Source organism: Neofelis nebulosa, chromosome 10 (assembly GCF_028018385.1).
Source record: "Neofelis nebulosa isolate mNeoNeb1 chromosome 10, mNeoNeb1.pri, whole genome shotgun sequence".
Taxonomy (NCBI): domain Eukaryota; kingdom Metazoa; phylum Chordata; class Mammalia; order Carnivora; family Felidae; genus Neofelis; species Neofelis nebulosa.
In genome coordinates this window covers 5,369,643-5,393,485 of record NC_080791.1, presented here as the reverse complement: position 1 = coordinate 5,393,485, position 23,843 = coordinate 5,369,643, and the positions used below count along the sequence as shown (strand labels likewise).

General features: G+C 38.4%; 1 protein-coding gene across 1 annotated transcript in view; it reads left to right on the top strand.

The window, feature by feature from the left end:
- GUCY1A2 (guanylate cyclase 1 soluble subunit alpha 2) overlaps positions 1–23,843 on the top strand; it is a 339,638-nt gene that overhangs the window by 213,455 nt on the left and 102,340 nt on the right. Inside the window, exon 6 of the mRNA XM_058686628.1 lies at positions 18,624–18,767. Within this exon, the coding sequence (XP_058542611.1) occupies positions 18,624–18,767 (144 nt within the window). The remainder of the gene's footprint in view (positions 1–18,623; positions 18,768–23,843) is intronic.

The following is a 23,843-nucleotide window of genomic DNA, read 5'->3' as shown; positions in this document are numbered from 1 at the left end:
TCAAGGTTTGTAATACCTGGGTATTGGATGCGTTTACTAAAATGGAAATTGGTCTTCTAGACAGGACAGATGCCTCTCACTTATCTGATAGGATAGCCTCAGTGCAATCTGCAAATCTTATTGAATCGGATTGATTCCGTTATCTTCCTCACTAACCTTTAATTAATGCTATGTAGCAGAAATGTAATGTGATTCTCATATTGTAGAAAACAGTGGTTGAGATCATTCACATATCAGACAGCTACTGTTCCTAATTAGTTAGATGCAGAACTAGGACCAAAGGTTGTTCTAGCTTTTATATATATATTTCATAATGTGGTATCCTGCATCCAGTAACTGACAACCACGAGGCAAATTTCATACCTTTAGAATTAAACAGTGGGTACATCACAGGACTGTTCAGAGAGCAAAAAGAAAGAATAGCCAAAACCCTTTATTATGAACACAAGGCTCCTGAAATAATGGCTGAAGGTTGAGTTTGAGTCTTTAAATTGTGATTTGAATTTTAGCCTGGAGTTAAGACTATAACCAGGTCTCCTTTTTTAAGGCATTCAACATATATGTACTATTTTTATTTTATTATTATTTTTTAAATGTTTATTCATTTTTGAGAGAGAGAGAGAGTGCAAGCAGGGGAAAAGCAGACAGAGAAGCAGACAGAGGATCCAAAGTGGAATCTGCACTGACAGCAGTGAGCCAAATGCGGGACTCAAACTTACAAACCATGAGAGATCATGACCTGAGGTAAAGTTGGACACTCAACCTACAGAGCCACCCAGGCGCCCCTGTACTAGTTTTTAATATGTGTTGGATTTCATAAAGATTTTTCTCTTTGGCTCCAGGAAGCTAAAGAGAATCCTTATGCAGAAGTTAAAAAAAATACTTAAGGCACAGTAGACTATCCTTACGAAAGTTGCTGTTCCCCAAAATGAAATAGATTGGCTAGAGCTATATGCTCTGGTTACTGGAGTAATTCAGACACAGGCTGTGATCTTTTGATGGGATAGATAGAAGAAAATCTCAAAAGATCACATCATTCCACAAGATTCTAAGATTCTAATACTCAATGTTGGAGCTGTATGTAGTTGGCTGGGAGAATGTTCCTAAAGTGAAAATCAACCTGCTGATTCTCTATTACTGGTTATTCAAATATGAAAAATTTGAAATGATTTGGGTTTATTTTTGTAAATGTTTTTTAAAGTAAAAAAATGAGAATTTAACTTTGTTCTCTTAAATTCAGGTATTTGATTATAAATGTTTACATATTTTGATGCATTTTTCAAGCTTTGAAATTGTTTTTTTTTTCCAATTTGGATGCCTTTTATTTCTTTTTCTTTTTTTTCATTTTATTTTTTTTCAATATATGAAATTTATTGTCAAATTGGTTTCCATACAACACCCAGTGCTCATCCCAAAAGGTGCCCTCCTCAATACCCATCACCCACCCTCCCCTCCCTCCCACCCCCCATCAACCCTCAGTTTGTTCTCAGTTTTTAAGAGTCTCTTATGCTTTGGCTCTCTCCCACTCTAACCTCTTTTTTTTTCCTTCCCCTCCCCCGTGGGTTTCTGTTAAGTTTCTCAGGATCCACATAAGAGTGAAAACATATGGTATCTGTCTTTCTCTGTATGACTTACTTCACTTAGCATAACACTCTCCAGTTCCATCCATGTTGCTACAAAAGGCCATATTTCATTCTTTCTCATTGCCACGTAGTATTCCATTGTGTATATAAACCACAATTTCTTTATCCATTCATCAGTTGATGGAAATTTAGGCTCTTTGCATAATTTGGCTATTGTTGAGAGTGGTCAAGCTTTGAAATTGTTAACAGGATTTTTAATAATTTAGAAAACTATGAGAAATCAGCTGAAGCAAAACTCTTGTTGGACTTCTGATCCAGCTCTGTGTGTGTGTGTGTGTGTGTGTGTGTGTGTGTGTGTGTGCATGCACATGCATGTGCCAAGATGTTGCAATGTATTAAAGCTGCCTATTAAGATAATACTGTTCTTAATATAGTCCAAAGCAATATTTTTAATTTCCTATTTTCCTTGAGTACTCAAAGTTTGATATATTTTTTTAAGGTTGTTGTTTGTGTACAGTGAATGTGGGGTAGGGGCACAGAAAGAGGGAGAGAGAGAATCCCAGGCAGGCTCTGAGCTGTCAGTGCAGAACCCAACTTGGGTCTCAATCACATGACCCTCGGATCATGACCCAAGCTGCTGCAATCAAGAGTCAGATGCTCAACCCACTGAGCCACGCAGGTGCCCCTCAAAGTTTGATATTGTATAGATTTTTTTATGCTGTCATGGAAAGGAAACTTTGTGCTTCTCTCTTTCCCACTTAACCTAATTTCATTGCTCATTTCACTGTCTCATAAACAATAGGGCATATTTCAGCTGTATGATGAAAGAAATTTCTTTGACCATCACAGGAGGCCTGCTGAGGACTGTTGAATTTGCTCATGTGCAATGACAATTAAGAGTAGAGGGAAGGGTATTGAACAGAAGCATGGGAAGCTCATTTTAATTCTTTGTTACTTAATTAAGTCATGTAACATATCTGTGCCTACCTTCTGCTTCTATAAAGTCGGAACAGTAGTATTTACAGAACATTTTGTTGTGGTTGACACATAAATTGTGCTCAGCAGATCATTGTTGTTGGGATTTTTTTCTGCCCATAAAAAAGAGAGTGTTATTATTTGGAAAATTATAAATTCAGTTGAATTTTCCACATAATAACACTATCTGCAGTAAATACCTTGTGAATTAATGAACAGTGCAAACAACTGATTCCACCTCCATCCAATTGAAAGAACAGCAGGGTTAGAAGGAATGTCTTGGGGAATTTGCTATGAAGGGAGGGAAGAAGAGTGTGTGCGTACATTTGGATTGCTATAACAAAAATACCACACCAGGTAGCTTATACACAACAGAAATTCATTCCTCACAGTTTTGGATGCTGGGAGTTCCAAGATCAAGGTGTCGGCAGATTCACTGTCTAGCGAGGATCCACTTCCTGGCTCATAGATGGCTGTCTTCTTGCCATGTCCTCACATAGTGGAAGGGACAAGGATGTTCACCTTCTGTGGTCTCTTTTATAAGGACTCAAATCTCATTCATGAGTGTAGAGCCCTCCCAAAGGTCTCTAATCACCTCCTATATCCCAATATCATCACACTGAGGATTGAGTTTCAACATAGGAATTTGGGGGGACACAAACATTCAATCTATAGTAGACATTGATATTTACTGAATGCCTAATTTAGCTAGGTACCATGCTAAATTCTTTTTATATGTTTATTGATTTATCTTCAACAAATAATTATCACCTACTGTGTTCTACATACTGAGCTAGGCATTGGAGCATAGTGGCATGGTCCATATTGTTTGGTGCTTATAAATTGAGCGTTGGGGATAGACATTAAACAAATAATGACACAGTTAATGATTAATTAAAATTATGGCTATCACTAGAGAGGTATAAAATTTAATCTTTTCATCAGTATTGTAAAATAGATATTATTTGCTTTCTACAGAGAAAGAAAATGAGGCTTAAAAAGGTTAAAGAAATAGTCTGAGGTCACAAAGCTAATAGGTTGTGGACTTAACATTGCTAGGCTTTATCTCTTCCAGAAGGCTGCTTGTGGGGGTCTCAAGGCTGCGTGATCTTAAGGAGGTCCACAGCTTGACCAACCCCTTTCACCCATTTATCCCTTAAAGGAATGTTTCTTGAGCACCTACCACATGTCACCAGCATGCCAACTAGTGAGCAAAATGGACATGATACCTGCCTTCATGGAGTTCATAGTCTAGTGAGGATGACAGAGAATCACTTCTCAAAAAAATACATAATTATAAACTACTACAAAATGACTGAGAAAAAATTAAATGGTGCTATGAGAGCCTGTGATAGAGACATCCACTTTAGCCTAGGAGTTCAGGAAGGCATCCATGAGGAGGTGACCTTAAAGTAGAGATCTAAGGATGAGGAGGAGCTAACCAGGTAGGAAGGATGGTGGAAACAGAGGATTGTACGCGGGGGGTGGGGGTGGGGGGTCAGGATCCGCAAAGGCTGTGAGTCAGAAAGGAACATGATTAAGTTGGAACAAGTAAATGAAGATCACTGTGGTCAAACTGAAATAAAGGAAGAGTAGCACAAGGTAAAAATAGGTAGGAACTAGAACCTGGTGTTTTAGCCTTTTTAAGGAATTTGGTCTTAATCATAGGATCAAAGTGAAGTCATGGAAGGATTTTGGATAGAGGAGTGACATAAGTAGATTTGCTTTATCAAAATCACTTTATCATATCAATCAGTGAAAAATGGGCAGGAGACATGAATAGATTCTTTTCCAAAGAAGACATCCAGATAGATGTCACATGAAATAGACACATGAAAAATGCTCAGCATCATTCATCATCAGGGAAATGCCAATCAAAACCACATTGAGATACCACCTCACACCTGTCACAGAAACTAAAATTAACACAACAACAGATGTTGGTGAGGATATGGACAAAGGAGAACACTCTTGCACTGTTGGTGGGAATTCAAACTGGTGCAGCCATTCTGGAAAACAGTATGGAGGTTTCTCAAAAAATTAAAAATAGAACTACATTATGACCCAGCAATTGCACTACTAGGTATTTATCCAAAGGATATAAAAATGCTGATTCAAAGGGACACATGTACCCCAATGTTTATAGCAGCGGTATTGACAATAGCCAAAATATGGAAAAAGCCCAAGTGTCCATTGACAGATGAATGGATAAGGAAGCTGTGGTATATATATTCAATGAAATATTGCTTAGACATCAAAAAGAATGGAATCTTGCCTTTTGTGACATTGTGGATGAAACTAGGATGTATTATGCTAAATGAAATAAGTCTGTCAGAGAAAGACAAATATCATATAATTTCATTCATATGTGGAATTTAAGAAACACAACAGATGAACATAAGGGAAGGGAAGCAAAAAAAAGAAATAAAAACAGAGAGGGAGGCAAACCATGAGAGACTATTACATACAGAGAAAGAACTGAGGGTTGCTGGAGGAAGGTGGGCGGGGCCGGGCTAGATGGGTGATGGGCATTAAGGAGGGTACTTGCGATGAGCACTGGGTGTCCTATGTAAGTGATGAATCAGTAAATTCTATTCCTGAAATCATTAAAAAAATAAAGAATTAACAAAATCACTTTCTCAGTGGTGTGGGCATAGATCTTCAGAGCAAAAGCAGAACATAAGGATATTATCGCCATCATTCAAGTGAGAAATGATGGTAGCATTACCTGGGCTGGCAGGTGTGTATCAGAGGCTTGAGTCATTGATGGAAACCAGAAGGAAGCAGTTAATTTTGTCTACTTAATGGAAATACTTCCATTCATGCAAATCACCTGCTGATCTGAATATGTTCTTGATTTGGCATTAGGTAGGCTCATCGTGAGTTGATTGTTAACGATGACTTTGATTTTGAAAGTAGTTTATATATTATCTATATTGACCTAGCTCTTGATAGAGATGTTTATAATACAGTTTGACTCAGTCATAATTCTCTAAGCGTCTACTATTCTAGCACTCTATTAACCCCTACAGGACTTAAAAAGATAACTAAGATACTATCCTTGCTTGCAAAAGCAAGTGGCCTAGTAATCTAGACAGGATGATAACAAAGTGCAAACACGAGTGACTGTGGTGTACAACGTGCCGTGCCGCGGCCAAGTTTTATTGCATTTCTTTAAGAAGCAAAGATCACTTTCTACTGAAGGATTTAAAGGATCAGCAAAGATAGAGCATGGAAATGGACTTGGAGGCATGTGACACATTTAACTCATGGAAGAGGGGGTGTGGAAAGCTTAATCTGGGAGGATAAAAGTAATTATATTGGTACCTGAAGCTATTAGAATTTTTGGTGATTAGATAATCTTGCTTCAAGAAACAAATTTGTAATGAAACAGTTTCATTTGATTTGCTTATTTGGCTTCACCATGCACTTCTTAAAAGAAGACTTAATATTTTTAGAGTAGTTTTATGTTTACAATAAAATGGAGAGTAAGGTACCGAAATTTCCCATATACTTGCTGGCCCCGTAGCTTTACCCAGTCAGCATCATTCACCAGAATGATTTTTTACCAAGGATGAACTCACATTGATACATTATAAACACCTCAAGTCCATAGTTTGCTTTAGGATTCACTCTTGTATTGCACATTCTATGGGTTTGATTAAATGTATAACAACATATGTTCATCATTCTAATATACAGATTATTTTTAATGCCTGAAAAATTCTATCCCTAGTCATCCCCCTCCTCACTCACCAGTCACTGTCAATTACTAGTCTTTTTGCTATCTCCATAGTGTTACCTTTTCCACAGTGTCGTATAGTTGGAATCATATAGTATGATGCCTTTTCAGATTGGTTTCTTTTACTTACTAATATGCATTTAAGTCTCCAGGTCTTATCACGGTTTGATAGTTCATTTTGTTTTAGTGCTGAATAATATTCCATTGTTGGTATGGACCGTGTTTATTTGTTCATTTATCTAATTTATCATTTCTCTGATGCTATAGGATGTGATGCATCTTTTCATATACTTATTTGCTATCTGTGTATCTTTGGTGAGATGTCTATTAAGGTGTTTGGCCCATTTTTCAATCGGGTTATTTTCTTACTGGTGAATTTTAAGAGCTCTCTCTATATTTTGGATAAGAGTTCTTTTATCAGATGTGTCTTTTGCAAATATTTTCTCCCAGTCTTTGTCTTGTCTTCTCATTCTCTTGATACTGTCTTTTGTAGAGAAGGTTTTAATTTTAATGAAGTCCAGTGTATCAGTTATTTCTATCATAGATCTTGTCTTCAGTATTGTATGTAAAAAGGCATCACCATATCCCAAGGTCATCTAGGTTTTCTTCTTACAGTAGTTTTATAGTTTTCCATTTTCCATTTAGGTCTGTGAGCCATTTCTAGTTAATTTTTTTTTTTTTTTAAATTTTTTTTTTTAACGTTTATTTATTTTTGAGACAGAGAGACAGAGCATGAATGGGGGAGGGTCAGAGAGAGAGGGAGACACAGAATCGGAAGCAGGCTCCAGGCTCCGAGCCATCAGCCCAGAGCCCGACGCGGGGCTCGAACTCACGGACCGCGAGATCGTGACCTGGCTGAAGTCGGACGCTTAACCGACTGCGCCACCCAGGCGCCCCTCTAGTTAATTTTTGTGAAGGGTGTAAGGTCTCTGTCTAGATTCATTCTTTTGCATGTGGATATCTACTCGTTCCAGTATCATTTGTTAAAGAAGCTATCTTTGCTCCACTTTGTTGTCATTGCTTCTTTTTTGTTTGCTTGTTTATTTTGTGTGTGTGAGAGCTAGCACAGCATGCTCGGGGGAGGGGCAGAAAGGGAGGGAGAGACCATTTCGGAAACAGGCTCCACCACACGGTCAGTACAGAGCCTGATGTGAGGCTCAGACTCATGAACCATGATATCATGACCTGAGCTGAAGTCAAGAGTCAGACCTGAGATAAGAAGTCAAGAGTGGTACACTTGACCAGTTGAGCCACTCAGGTGCCCAGCCTTTCATTATTTGTCAAAGATCAGTTGACTGTATTTCTGAGAATCTACATCTGGGTTCTCTGTTCTGTGCCACTGATATATTTGTCTGTTCCTTCACTAGTATCACAAGGTCTTGATTACTGTAGCATTATCATAAGTCTTGAAATTATTCACTTTGTGACATTAATTCACTTAATTTTATACTCATTATGTGTTTACTGAAAATATAGCAGACATTCACTGATTTTTAGGGGCAATGTTTAAAGTTCTGGCAAATCAGGAATCCCTGGAAAACTTCTCTTGAAAGTGATAGACTCAGTAATTATTTTACAAAGAGTAAACAGTTGATGATTTCAAGTGGAGCAGTAACTCTGAGTATAAACATGGTGGTGGGAGATATGGGAAGTTGGCAAAGAACTTTGTGTTCTTCATTTTGATTGGCGCATAGAGTAAAAGTGGTAGTGGGGGATGAAAGTGGAGAGTTGGAGCCCTATCACTGATGATCCTACAGGATAGCCTGCTGGACAGCAGAAAGAAATTTTTGGTTGCCCACATCTAACTTGAAGATTTAGAAAGAAATTTTGACTGCATGTTTCAATATATTTTTCTTTTTTCACGTGACCCAGTATTCAATAACTTTTATGGTAAATAATCTGGGGCTTGACAGCAGCATTTTCCACATGGTTGAGATTCCTGGGAAGAAACTGGAGTTTATATTGTTAGATCTACTGAGCATATTAACAGAAGAGCTTTATTTGATAGGCAGTCATTTGGAATCTATTTTCCCTCATTTGGGAGTAGTTACCAGGCCAAATCACTGTTCTATTTATATCCATGACCTCTTTTCCAGTGCTGTATCAGCTGAGCACTGTAGAGACATCCTTAAAAGAAGTAGTATTTGGGTCAGAAATGTCAACCAAAATGAGTGTAATTAGACAGATTTTTTTTTAAAGAATGAGAGGTTTTTAAGTAGCTTTATCAGTAAATCCTTAAAGTAGTTTCCATTTGAATTGCTAAGCGATTATACAGCCATTAATTGAATTTAGCAAACTTGCTTTGGATCATTGAATACCTATTGTGCAAAATGACCCTCAGCATTTTGGGTGTGTGTGTGGGGGGGCTGGGGTGATGCCTGGTCAGAACTTGTTGAAAGTTCTGACAAGGAAATCTTTGGAGAAGTTTATTGCCCTATGGGATAGGGTGGAAGACCAGGAAGGAGTATATGGGAATGACTGGAGTTCAAGGGTAGGAGTACTTTTCTTTCTTTTCTTTTTTCTTTTTCTTTTCTTCTCCTTGGGTCTTAAAGAAAAGGTGAATATCTGGGTAAATATTGTAGTGTTGTTAGTTCATGTAATATAAGAGAAGTCCTTCAACTTTGAAAATCACAAATATACCTGAGAACATGTGAAAATGTAGATGGCTGGGCCTTATACCTATATTTTGATTTAGTAGATCTAGGTGTGGGGCCTTTGGGGTCTGATTTTTAACAAGTACCCTCTGGGTGATTTTTATGTAGGTGGTCCTGAGTTTTGAGTTGGAAAACTTTACAATTCCAACCTGTAGAAATCAGACACAATTTAAAGCATTTAGTAAAACTCATAAAAACGATCCTGCTACTGTGCTAGGAGCCAGGCATATAAAAAGTAAAGTACATATCTAGTAGGAGGAGAATATAAACATGTGTGTACACGCGCATGCACACACACACACACACACACACACACACACACACTCCCAACACCAATGTAATACCATGCTAAAGAGAGAAATTTATCCATTGGGTATTTGTATGCCAGTTACACACTCAGAAGTAGGGAAAGAAAACTTGAAAGTGAGGGCTGCCTCTTAAGATAGACTTTGTTTGTCTAGTTTGTAGTGTTAGGAACATGCCCTCCAAGCTGTGTACCCAGTGAGGTAGAGATAGTTCCTCTTCTTTATGAGACACCTCCTTTCAAAATAATGAGCACATCCATGTGGTTTTCAAGGCCTTTAAAAAAGAGTCATTAAACCTGGTTTCAACCCACTTGCTGATTCAGGATGTCTGGGGGTAATCAGGCTGTGAATTTTAAAGCTGTAGTGGGGAAAGCAGTCCAGGGGTAAAAATGGGAGCTGACTGTAGGAGCGCGAACTTTTATTTTCCTGAGACTGTGCAAAGAGTCAGTGTTTGTGTACAGAGACTCCTCTCTCTGAAGTTCCAGTTAATGACAATGCCAAGTGAGAACTTTCAGTTCCTGTGTGACAAGAGGTAACATCCACAGAAAGTTAGAAGTAATAGGACGTTACTTTAATGACCCATCACACCTTCGTTCTTATTGCCAGTGACCGCATAAGGACCAGCATGGAGCACTAGCCTTTGCAACATTAACTCATTAAAACATCAAAATTATTTCCAGAATATCAGCCTTTGACATCATAAAATAGGACCTATGATGAAAGTGCTAATATTGGATCGACTATAAGATGATCTGAAAAAAAATTAAAAAGGACAGGGTGACAATTTTGCTTTCTGGTAATCGTTGTATAGGAAGGGGATAAATATGTGGAGGTGGATTCCCAACATAGCGTCTGATGAAAATGAATGTGCTTAGGAGGTGGAGGCTGCTTCTTGGTCCCCCTGTGGGAGATAGAGGCCCTTCATGCTCAGTTGTTACTGTTCTGTCTAATCCCAGGAACTGGTGTCCTCAGTGGTGTCCCCTCCTTTAGAGTTAGGGTGGCAGGGTGTGGCCATATCCAGGCTGCTGCATTCTGCCAGCCATCACCTGTGAAGCCTCAGTTTTCTCCCGTACCTCTGTTACTGGTGAGTGATCTACTTTCACACCCTGGTAATGCCAGGTGGAATGCCTACAGAGATCTGGTTCACGGTGTCATAGAGATCTCAGGTGATGACTGAAGAGTGTGCCACCTCTCTCTCAGTGGCAGTAGAAGAAAGTAGTGGATGAAGAGCCAGTGGAGAGATTGGAATCCTGGAGAAGAAAAATGAATGAGGAGGTAGAGGAGAAGATGAGGAAGGGAAGTTCAGATGAGAGATGGTGCACGAGAATAAAGTGGTGGAGGTGACGGAAGTTGGGGGGGGGCTTGAGCCCTGAACATGATCTCTTCAGGGACTTTCTTGAGTGTGGAGTTAGAGACCATGGATGCTCAGGTTGGCAGGGCCTTCTCCACCTGAATCCCAAGTTGGGGTGAATGCAGTGGCACTTGGGTGAGGGCACAAGTTTCATCAACCAAAATATACCCGCCTTGTGGGACCTCGCCTTTTGAGCCAACCCCCACCTAACACTTAAGAGCTCCAATGCAGATTTGCTAAGGTTTATACCAATTAGGGATGAAAGAGTTCAGACATCCCAGGACAGGCTACAAGTTCAGGGTCTCCTTTTGGACAAACTCTTACTGCAGAAACAAGGCGATCATTAAAGAGTATGATGAGGTCATATCTTCTGGACAGGTGTCATTTCTTTCCATTTGAAACATAGGATCAGCACCGTTTGCCCACCTCCGACCCTGCCCTTCATCTACAGGAGCAGGACATCACCTGTAGATTCTTCACCTTCATCACTGCCTCAGACCACAGCCTCCCAGAATCTGACAAAACAATTGTTATTACTAATGGGGAACTATAGCCCAGTTCATACAGGAGTAACTACCCTGTGAAGGGAAATCAGACCACATTCAGCAGGGCAGTCCATGGAGATACTCAAGCTCTTTGGGTACTCATGTGGTTAACGCCTGCCTTTGGAAATTGTTCTCGCCCCAGATTACCTGCCATCATTTGTCGGACCTCTGTTTGGGCAACTATGGTGTTGTGCATGTGCTGGTCTCTGTGCTCCATCAGTGCTGTCATCATCATTAATGTAGCTTTTGTGGACATGGCCATCATCTGTCTAAGCCAAGGAAATGATACTAAAGACAGCACTGCCTTTATCTCCATTGCTTGAATCTTTGTGTCAAGGCCTTCCTGCCTGCTTCTGATATAGATACTTAACAGTCATATTGGAAGAGGATCATTGTATCTTCAAGCCCCACAACCACAAGAACAATGAAAATCTAGGTTCATGTTTAATGTCTGGCAAATTGCTCATCTTCCAGTGGATAATGCCATGGCCCCAAGACCTGTGCTTGGCCATCAACACCTGAATTTTCATCTTTGGCCAGGAGCCCATGTCACCCACCCTGCTGAGTATCTGGAACCAGGGACATAAACAGTGGAGAGCTGCTGAATTTGTATGAGGTAAAGGATAAAAGTAAGGGACCTCTAAATCTACCCAAATCCAAAACTTTCCAGTAGCTTTTTTGCTAGTGATAAGTCTTCATGAAGGCCTGTGCCATGGTCTACCTTTTCTAGTCAGCCTTTTGGGTAATCTGTGTCCAGAGCACCAGCGACCCCATTTTTTGGTTTCTAGGTGACAGGGACCTTCAGAACCACCTGTGGACTGAGGCTCCCTACCAGCCACTGGAAACCTCTTCCACCTCCCTTCCTTTCATTGTCACTCAGGAACCATACCTGATGTCAGAGAGGTGATTAGGCTGGCAGGTGTGGCTCTATCCTCTCAACAAGGGTGAATAGGGTGTCCTTTCTGGGAATCACGTGTTCTTAGCCACAGTCAATGAGCTCATGCAGAGTGTGGCATGTTTCTCAGCCCCCTTTTGCCTACCTGATCATGACCAGGTGACAAAGTGCTCTGTGAGATTCCAGGAGAGAAAAGACATATTCATTTGTAGACTTCATCTGCCTCCAACTCATTCCAACATCTCTCTTCTCCTTTCTGTGCCTCTCTCAACTTTTCTCTCCTCTTTCTGTTTTTAATGACTTGAGGGACCAAAACCAGAAAGCAAAACAATTAGAAAGCAGACTTTCCAATTTGGTTCTCCTCTTGATGATACCTAGAAGGAGAGAGGGAGGTTGTCCAGTAAAATAGGCTGCCAGAGCTCTCTGACCCTCTATTTTTGTGCCCCCTCCCCCCACTCCACAAGCATTCTTTTACAAGTCCTAAAGTTCAAAAGAAGACAGACCAAGGATTGTGGGATTGAAGGACTGAGGTGGATGTGAATCCGTGGGACAGAGATTATTCATTGCCCTGTTATACACAGTATTCTTTTAGGCTAATCCTAGGCCAATATTACCACCACTACCCTTCCCCATGACACACACAAACTCCTTTCTCCTTACTGTGCCCAAATTTCTAAGAAACCTTGTAGATATTTCTTGAGCATTAGCCTGGAGGGGATGGAGAAGAATGTTACAGGAGTGAGATCCTATTAAGAACTAAAATAAACTCTTTTAAATGATTACTTTAAAACTAAAATAACATTGGGGTGCCTGGGTGGCTCAGTCGGTTGGGTGTCCAACTTTGGCTCAGGTCATGACCTCACAGTTCGTGAGTTTGAGCCCTGCATCAGGCTCTGTGCTGACATCTTGGAGCCTGGCGCCTGCTTCAGATTCTATGTCTCCCTCTCTCTCTGACCCTATCCCACTCAGGCTCTGACTCTGTGTGTCTCTCTCTCAAAAATAAATAAACATTAAAAAAAATTTTTTAACTAAAATAACATAAATAAAAAGGAAGAGTGCACAGCTCTGTGCACTCCTTTATTTCTACACCTCCTTTATTTCTGGGATAATGTGAGGGTTTTTACTATCAAGGGTTGAACAGATGATATACAGAGATGGGTAAATTGTTTTAGTTTGATAAAAGCATCTATAATAATATGTGAGGCAATAGTCATACATAATAATTTTAGTGCAGAAGCCTCCTATGTTCAGAAAAGGATGTGAACGGTCTTTTCCACCTCTATGAGTAGTTTAGCCATATTTATTCTTAACTAGTACCATTCAAGAACAGGTCAGAGATGTCAAAAATAAATGAAATGTACTACTTTAGGTAGTTTGTTGTATTTAAAATTGTATGTAAAAAACACCAAGGCAATTGTAAAGGAATTCAGAACATAGTCAACTTTACAGGCATTTTTTTTTTGAAAGTTTACAATTTCCACTTGTTTATCTGGTTTAACTCAAGGAAACATCCTTAGGAGCAAATGTAATTGATATATAATGTTTTCCCTTTTTCTGCTCCCGTGAAGCAAAATTGACTAATGTTTTTGGAGGGAACCCATTAAAATTTGCATATATACTTAATTCTGCTAAACTTGCGTAGATCAGAATTAGATGAAGGGAGAGAAGAATAGAACCTCCATGGAAAGATGCATGGCTAAGGTGGTAGCACTTAGACCAAGATTTTTAGGTTAAGATGCTGAATATATCTGTAAGGAAAGAAAAAAAAAAAACATCTTACAGATATATTACCTGCAGTTTCCAGACATCTAAGTATTTGAAAACTTTTAAGCTATTACCTATTCATTCATGTGCATACAAGTACTACTCACCAAATATTTCTGATTCGTGTCTGGGCAGAAGGGTGGCTGAATTTTCCCATTGACTTTGCACTGATCATGGTCATGTGACTTGCTTTGGTGGATGAATCTTGAGAAGCTCTACATGTCTCATCTGGGAAAAAGCTGTAATGGCTAGTGCACGTTTTGTCAGAACCTCTTTATCTCTGCCATGGCAACCAGCACCAGGTGGGGAGGTTCTATTAACTTTTGTCCTAGAGTAGAGAGACACAGCACATGTTTCTCTTCTCTCCTCCAATCCCTTAACTCACATGAATTTGTAGCATGAATCAAAAATAAGCCTTTGTTATTTTGGGGCATTCAGATTTTGAAGTTGTATTGTTAATGCAACATAATCTAGCCTAGCATGATGAAAACATCTTTTATATTTTTTCTATATGTTTGGTGTTTATGAATAATTGTGAGTTGCACAACTTGATACAGGCCATTGTTTTTTGATGTCTATTTCTTGCCTAGTTTTTTTCAGTTTATTTATTTATTTTGAGAGAGAGAGAGAGAGCACGAGCAAGAGGGGGCAGGGAGGGAGGGAGAGGGAGAGAGAGGGAGAGACAGAGAGAATCCCAAGCAGGCTCATTGCCATTAGCTCCAAGCCCAACACAGGGCTGGAACTCATGATTGTTGAGATCATGACCTCAACCAAAATCAAGAGTCAGACACTTAAGCAACTGAGCCACCCAGGCATCCCTTGCCTAATTCTTGATCCTATTGTTTCTGACAGGTAAACAGACTTCAAATATTTGGAAACTAAACACTATAAAAGCTTACATGATCATGTATAGATTTTCATGTGAATTTGTTATATTGTATACACATTTATCTTGCACTTTCTTAGAATTCTGTGTCATATCCATTGGCAACTGGTCCATATCCATACTACATTACACACTGCTAAAAGAAAAAGTGCAACATATAACTAATCTGTATTCTTATGGTACAAATTCTAGGAATACACATTTAGTGGAACTCATTCAACTTTAGCTGAAAAGATAATGAAGATGATGGCTGATGAAGAAGAGGAGGATAGGGATTTCAAGAAGAGATAATGCTTCAGGAACATGCATGTTCACAGTTCACTGTAAAGCAATTCAATTTGTACAAATAGTTTACTGCCTATGTGTTCTGATATCTGAAAATCAGAATTTAGTTTCAAAGTTCATGGCTCACAACATGTGGTATATACATAGAATGGAATATTTCTCAGCTATAAAAAAGAATGAAATCTTGCCATTTGCAATGATATGGTTGGAGCTAGGGGGTATAATGCTAAGCAAAGTCAGTCAGTCAGAGAAAGACAAATACCATATGATTTCACTCATGTGGGATTTAAGAAACAAACAAGTAAGCCAAGGGGAAAAAGAGAGAGAAGCAAACCAAGAAACATACTCTTAACTGCAGAGAATACACTGATGGTTACCAAAGCAGGGGGTGAGTGGGGGGATCAGTGAAATAGGTGACAGGGATGAAGGAGTACACTTGTGATGGGCACTGGGTGTTGTAGGAAAGTGTTGAATCACTATATTGTACACCTGAAACTAATATTACACTGTTTGTTAACTGGAATTTATATAAAAATTTAAAAAAAGTATATAGAAGTACAAAAAGATGAAATAAATAGAATTAGCAGAGGACATTGTGTTTTCAGGGGGAAATGGTAAACTGACACATATTAGACATTCATTATTTACTGGATGTCTTTCTCAGTGGGAATTCTTTGGGGGAAGTATATTTCAGTCCTTGGAGTATAACCTTTCCCAACTCACAATGCATTGTCTTTCTTTTCTCACCATATGATTTTATTTCCATTTCTCTGGCACAGGAAACAGGTGAAAATGTTGAACTTCATGATAGGTCTAGGGTATTGGGAGTAACTTTAGATGCATATTTTCTGAGAAGATTTTGGTGATCAAGTGATCGTTTTGGCATTTCTCGTCTCATGAGCTTAACTCTTCTCATGATATTCCCTAAATAAGTGCCAACAGATTTTATGCAGTACATTTTTTAATACCCTATTGTTAGAATGCACTCACACAAAATCTAATTATGGCCATTATATCTTAACTAATAGCATATTTTATAAGTGTTGGTAATTTATGATAGAAGCATCTCCAATCATTCAGAGGCAATTTTTTTTTCTATACACATCTATGTGGCGCTCATGAAATGAGCAGTGAATATGAACACACTATTAGAATGATTTATTATAATCATGATAAACATGGATAAACATGGATAAATCATGATAAACATGATTTATTTGTTTATTCATTTGGTATATATTTATTAAGTAGCTATATTTTAGAAACCACTATAAGCATTAGGAATACAGAGATGAAGAAAACATGGACCCATTCTTTTTTTTTGTTTGTTTAAAAAAATTTTTTTTTTAACGTTTATTTATTTTTGAGACAGAGAGAGACAGAGCACGAATGGGGGAGGGGCAGAGAGAGAGGGAGACGCAGAATCAGAAACAGGCTCCAGGCTCTGAGCCATCAGCCCAGAGCCCGATTCGGGGACCGAACTCACGGACCGTGAGATCGTGACCTGAGCTGAAGTCGGAGGCTTAACCGACTGAGCCACCCAGGCGCCCCAACATGGACCCATTCTTAAAGAGCTGCCATCAGAGTTGGGAATACATCTTGATTATAACCTATGATGAAAGCCATAGAAAAGAGGTGTGGAAAGTGCTGTGGAAACAGAAGGAATGGTTAGTTGTACTAAGAACCAATGGAGAGACCATGGAGGATTCATAGAAAAGATGATATTGGAATTGGACATTTAACATATTTTGTCACTTTCCTCTAATTAAAATGTTAGAACTATTGAGGAGTTTACCTCCATATACTTTTTTTTAATGTTTTTATTTATTTTTGAGACAGAGAGAGACAGAGCATGAGTAGGGGAGGGGCAGAGAGAGGGGGAGACACAGAATCTGAAGCAGGCTCCAGGCTCCGAGCTGTCAGCACAGAGCCTGATGCGGGGCTCAAACTCATGGACTGTGAGATCCTGACCTGAGCCGAAGTCGGACACTCAACTGATTGAGCCACCCAGGCGCCCCATCTCCATATACTTTTTTAATTTGAGAATGGTTGGCACACAATGTTAGATTAGTTGTAGGTGTTCAACTTAGTGATTGGTCAAGTTTATACATTATGCTGTGCTCACCATCACTTGTCCCATTACATCGCTATTACAATATCATTGACTATATACCTTATGCTCTTTTTACTCCCTTGACTTATTCCATAACTGGAAGCTTCTATGTCCCTCTCCCCTTCATCCATTTTGGCAACACCTCCATCCACCTCTCCTCTGGTAACCATCAGTTCTCTGTATTTATAGTTCTGATTCTGCTTTTTGTTTGTTTACTAAGATTCCATTTATGAGTGGACTCACATGGTCTTTGTCTTTCTCTGATTGACTTATCTCACTCGGAATAATACCTCCTATGTCCATCTATCTTGTCTCAAATGGCACAATTTCATCTTTTTTTATCTGTTTGTCTGTTGATGGACCCTTAGGTAGCTTTTGGGTCTTGGCTATTGTAAATAATGCTGCAGTAAACATAGAGATGCATATACCTTTTCTAGTTCATGTTTTTATTTTCCTTCAGTAAATACTGAATAATGGAATTATTGGATCATATGGCATGTCTATTTTTAATGTTTTGAGCAACTGTTTCTTTAAAAAAGTATTATACTTTTTCCATACTCTTTTCCACAATGGCTGCACCAATTTACATTCCCACCTTCTTTTTCTCTACATCCTCACCAATACTTGTTACTTCTTGTCTTTTCAATTTTAGCCCGGATGGGTGTAAGGTGATATCTCATTGTGGTTTTGATTTGGATTTCCCTGATTGTTAGTGATGTTGAACATCTTTTCATGTGTCTCTTGATCATCTGTATGTCTTCCTTGGAAAAGTGTCTATTCTGGTCCTCTGCCCAGTTTTTAACTGGATTATTTGGTTTCTTTAGTGTTGAGTTATAGGAGTTCTTTATAGTTTTTGGATATTGACCCCTTGTCAGATATATCATTTGCAAATTATCCAAAGTATACCACCATATACTTTGGATAATTAGAGAACTTTCCTCTGAACATAAGTTATGTATCATGCTATATGCCTTAGAAATTTAAGAATTTTAACCTGGGGTAAATACTTAGGAGATTTAACAAAAGCAATGTCTATTCAGAATGGATGCTGACAATAAAATTAGAATAGGGTCTGAAAAGACTCTGACAGTGCCTGTTACCTCTTTAATTGTAGGGTTATGGATGGGTTTTTGTACATCAGTTTCTCATCTCTCAGATATAAATAATATTGAAAGGTTGAAGGAGACAAGAGGATAGCTTTGTAAAAGGTCATTATTTGAAAATTGTTCACACAAAATACTGGCAGTTCTGTTTTTGTGGAGGATAATTGTTTTATGTTCCAGTTTTCCCCAATTTCAATGATCATCTATGGTGATTACATTGATGAACAGCCCTGGAGTGAGATGTCAGTATTTGACAGCGACTGTTTGCAAACTCTGCTGTGATTACACTCTGTTGTCTAATTGCTTAATTTATTGATGTTTTGCTGACATGTTTTCAGCAACATTTGTGATTGCAGATAACTCATCATTTCTCTTCTGGCTCATTATCATATGTTTGCATTTGGTTTGTCTGATTGCTGCAGGTGGAAACAATAGGTGATGCATACTGTGTTGCTGCAGGACTCCATAGGAAAAGCCTCTGCCACGCAAAGCCCATTGCTCTCATGGCCCTGAAGATGATGGAACTTTCAGAAGAGGTGCTGACACCTGATGGAAGACCAATTCAGGTAATCTTCTCTACAATGTGGTTTGAGTAGTAGCATGCCTTTAACTGAAGGGGGCAAGAAATTCCCTTTTGAATTCTACTTATGTGTCCTACAGATTTAGACAAGTAAGGAGGATGAGGCTTAACTAGAAAAAAAACTCATAGAACACCAGCAAAAGAACAAATGGAATAAGATCCAAAAAAGGAAAAGGTGTATGAAAGGCTAATTGCCATGGAGAAAACAAAGAGCTAAAGACAGACTAAAGAAACACTCATTGTCAGTTACCAATTCACCAACACCAAGCAAAGATGGTGGTGGGAATCAGGGTCTCAGACATAATCCTCAGAAGAAAATGGAGGACCTGAACACTTACTTTGGGTAGTGTACAGGTAAGTGTTCCTTATAAAACCTCAGCACTCAGGGTTACCTGTGCGTGTTTTTAATGTAGCAGAGCTTGAAGGTTGGAGCCCAATAACTAAGAAAATTTAATAGTGGTGGGAAATGTAGCTCCTGGTATGTTGTACTCTTTTTGGTACTGATGCCTCTCTGCAGTCTAACGTCTACCTCTAAGAATGGATGAGATCACCCACCTCTAGTCTTTCCCAGACCCAGTGGATCCCAGAAGTATTGTTACTGTGACTTCTTAGAAACCAGAAATCATGTATTTGGAGAAGTAACCATGAATGTAAGGCAGCCCTTTTATAACAGCTCACCAAATGTGAGTTTAAAATAAATAGAGAAAAAGAAAGCTTCAAAATGTGGTACAATCCTATTCCTGGAGTTAGGGCAAATTAGATATTATGAGTGTCCTTCTGACTAAAATTATTAAAATGCTGTGTTAAAAATATTTTTAAAATATTTAACACTCTTTAAGATTTCTAAAAACTACTAAGCACCTCACTGAACTATTAGGAAAGAAAAAATGTGCCAATAATGTTGCATGTGTAGATTGACAAAATTTCAGTGGGGAATTTAAATTAATTGCTCTGTCATGAGAAGTGATAGTAGGAAACTAGGAAACATTACTTCTTTCTGGAGGAAGTCAACTTCAATCCCTCTTGCAAAGAATATCCATATCTTTGGATATATCCGTATTTGAATATATGGATATCCGTATCTGGAGACTGAGTGACTAATACTAAAAACAAAATAAAACAACCCCTCACCTCCCCCACAAAAAAATAACCCTAAACCCACACGTTCATGAAAGAAATCAAAGTATTATAGGTAAGAACCAGTGGGAACAATAGCTAAGAAAACAGTGAAGTGTTATCAGATTATCAAAATTTTCAGACAGAATCAAAATGACAATGTTTAATATAAGTAAGAAAATAAAGAAGAAGCTTAAAAACATGACACAGGAACAGTAGATGTGAAAAAGAACCAGAGAACCCCTAAGTAATCAACATAATACTTAAGAAAATGGCCGGTAGATGAATTTAAAAGCAGATTAGACAGAGCTGAAGGAAAAATTAGTATACTGAAACTTAAAGCTGAAGAAATTACCCATTATCAGGTCCAGAGAATTAAAAATGTGGAAATATGAATAAGATAATGTAAAATATAAAATATGTGGGAGGAATGGAGGACAGAGTAGGAAAATATATGTTCAGTTGGGGTTTCACGTGGAGTTACAGAGGGAATGCAAAACAGGGCATTTTTTTTTTCTGGAACAGTAAAAGACATCAATCAGTTCTCAGACCCAGTAATCCTAAGGGATTCTACGAAGCCAAATCATAGGAATTCAAAACTGAACATGTCTTAATAATTCTGTAGTGTGTCGGAGAAAAGAGGGACTTGATACATGACGAAGGTGAAATTGATTTGTGGGGAAAGAATGGGCTATTCCATCAAAGGTTGGAGGACAACTGTTTATCCATGTGGACAAAAGTATTAAAACTGGATGTCTACTTCACGAAGCTGTACAGAATGTAATTCCACCTGGGTTAAATGTGAAGGGCCCCACTATAAGGTCTTAAATTTATAATTTGGGAGTTTTTAACTCAGCCTACGGAACATTTTTTTTTGTAAACTAGTCAAGTCAAAACTTACCAAATCATACAGGAAACTAGGTGTAAATTTTTCTACACTGAAGTTAAAACCTTCCTGCTTATCAAATAACACCTAAAAAGAGTAAAAAGATAACCACAAACTAGGAGGGTTTTTTGCAACACATTTAACCATTAAAAGTATCTTAGGTTGACCTCACGAGTAACGGGATGACTGTATATCGGTAGCACCATCCTGTAGCATTTCTACCTACTAGTTTGGCACAACTTTGAAGCTCTGACACTATCAGGTTGGTGAGGATCTGGAGCAGCGGGAAGTCACACACAGCTGGTGGGAGTGTGCCGTCCCAAGTACGGTATATTGTGTGTGCCTTAGTTTGTGCCTTGCCTACCTCCCAGCAACCTCGCCCCTACACGCTTGCTCAGGGAAGAACGTGTTCAGGTGTAGCACAAGTCACAAGATTATTCACAGCAACACCTTGATAAGAGTTTCAAACTGGAAATAACTCAAATAGCCATCTAATAGAAAGGATTCCCTGTAAAAAAAATGTATATGTACGTGTGTATGTGTAGACACACACACACACACCATACACTTGGGAAAATGAATGACTTCAGCTACTGACACCAACAAGGATGAATGTCAAAAACATAATCTTGAGCAAAAGAAGCAAGTCTGAAAAGAAGGCTGTAGCCTTATCCCACTTAATTAAGTCTCAAAACTGGGAAAGTGGGAAAAAATATGTTATTTAGAGATAGCTGCATTGCTGGAAAAAGGGTAAAGGAAAAAAAAAGGGAGTGGTTACTACAAATTCAAGATGGTGCTTAACTCCAAGGGAAAGGAAGAAGATGATGGGAAGAGAGAGGAGGCAGGAAGGAAAGTGCAGGTAGGATTGTAGTGCAGAATCACCCATTTTACTACTGTTCTTTGATGTTTACATATATGTTTACATTTGGCAGTTTTAAAAAGTGGAAAGAGGGTTTTCTCACCATTCTCATCAGCAATAAAAATAGGAAAGCATGGAGCATTCAAAAAAATAGTTTAAGTCCCCTCAGGACGTAATTATCCAGTTATTCAAGTATAGGAATGGCACTTCTACCACTGCCAGGAAAACAAAGTGATGCTGTCTCAGATCTGCTTCAAACTGCAAATATACACAGTCCAGACTGAGTTCCTATAAGTTCTTAAATTTTCAAGACTGCTAGCTGGGCAGTCTTATCACTTGGGATTGTTTTTCTGTGTTGGATTTTCTTTTATAGGAGATAACGTGTTTGTATTGATTCAGCCTTGTCAAAGCAAACTTAAATTACCCTAGAACAAAACCAGGGAATCATGCGTTACGGTATGCTCCTCCATATTTTTATCTGTGGTATGTAACATTACTCTGTCTTATGAATCAGATAGTCTTATTAAATCAGAAGAGGAAATGTCTATAAAGATTTAATAAGAATGCAGAAAGAGAGTTCAAAATCATAAAACCACTTTAATAATTTTAGCTTCATTACTTATTCATATTATTTGCGTGGTTTGAGATTGTTTTTGGCATATTAATTTGACTTTGAATTGGCTTCTAAGTTGGTGCCATGGGAACATTTCTAAACTTATTGAAGGAATCTTTTATTAAAAATGCTTGGGTGTGGGGCTCCTGGGTGGCCCAGTCGGGTAAGCTTTTGACTTCGGCTCAGGTCATGATCTTGCGGTCTGTGAGTTCGACCCCACGTCGGGGTCTGTGCTGACAGCTCGGAGCCTGGAGCCTGTTTCAGATTCTGTGTCTCCCTCTCTCTCTGACCCTCTCCCATTCATGCTCTGTCTCTCTCTGTCTCAAAAATAAATAAACGTTAAAAAAAAATGCTTGGGTGTGCAGTAGGGTTGATATGTGATCAGCTGATTGTTTACTTCAAACTATGTAAGTTTAGGATGCTTAAAATTTAAGCTATTTAAGTTGTAATAGTTCAAAATAAAGTTCCCTCAAACCTTTCATATTTTGAAAAATTAATTGATAATGTGTACATGATTTTATAAGTCTTTCAGGCACCTCTCATTACAGGAAATAGGTACCTGAATTATCAGTTATAATTCCTTGAAGGTGATTGGTAATATCCTTGAATCATTAACTGTAAAATTGGTTTAGTTTAAAAAATTTTTAAAGTAGCAAAAGAATATAGTATTTCAGTTATTCATTTTATAATATTCACAGAAATTATTTTTTATAAATACTCTAATGAGACTCACAAGCTCATTCCACACTGAAGCCATAAAGCATACACAAATATGGTCCATTTGGAAAAATAATCCCAAAGTGACTTTAATTAAGTCTGCTTTCATAGAGGGAAGCAAACCCTAAGAGACTTAGCCATAGAGAACAGACTGAGGGTTGATGGAGGGCGGTGGGTGGGGGATGGGCTAGATGGGTGATGGGCACTAAGGAGAGCACTTGTTTTGATGGGTACTGGGTGTTGTATGTAAGTGATGAATCACTAAATTCTCCTGAAACCAATGCTACACTATATATTAACTAATTAGAATTTAAATAAAAATTTGAAACAAACAAAAAGCTGCTTTTAAAATTAATGATTAGAATTTTTAATATTTTCTCAATATGATGTTTATTCTCCTGGCTGAACTTATAATGTCAGCATTATGCTTATTCCACTCCCCCCGTGCAGAGGAAATCTGATTTTCTTACATCTTAGACTTAACTCTTGAAGAAAAGTACTATCAAATTTATATTCTTTGCCCTTTGTTTGAGCTAGCTATATTGTGACTTCACTAGAAAATTGTATGACTTCATGCTGTTCCTTAACCTTGTGACCCTAATCTTACCAAAGTATTTTGAACAGTTTTTAAGGCTGAAAGGCTTTTACTAATAATTTAACCACTGTTTGATTAAAATAACAAAATGTTTATTACTGCTTGTGCTTTATTCCTTAGAAATAAAAATGTGGGTAGGAAAGAGAAGCTGCATTGATGGACTAGAGAATGTGATTATATAGATTTTGGAAAGACCAGTGGCATTTTCATGATTTCAGGCTTTTGAAGAAGATTGAGTCAGTGTGTCCAAATATCTAAGTTTTACTTCTGGACTTC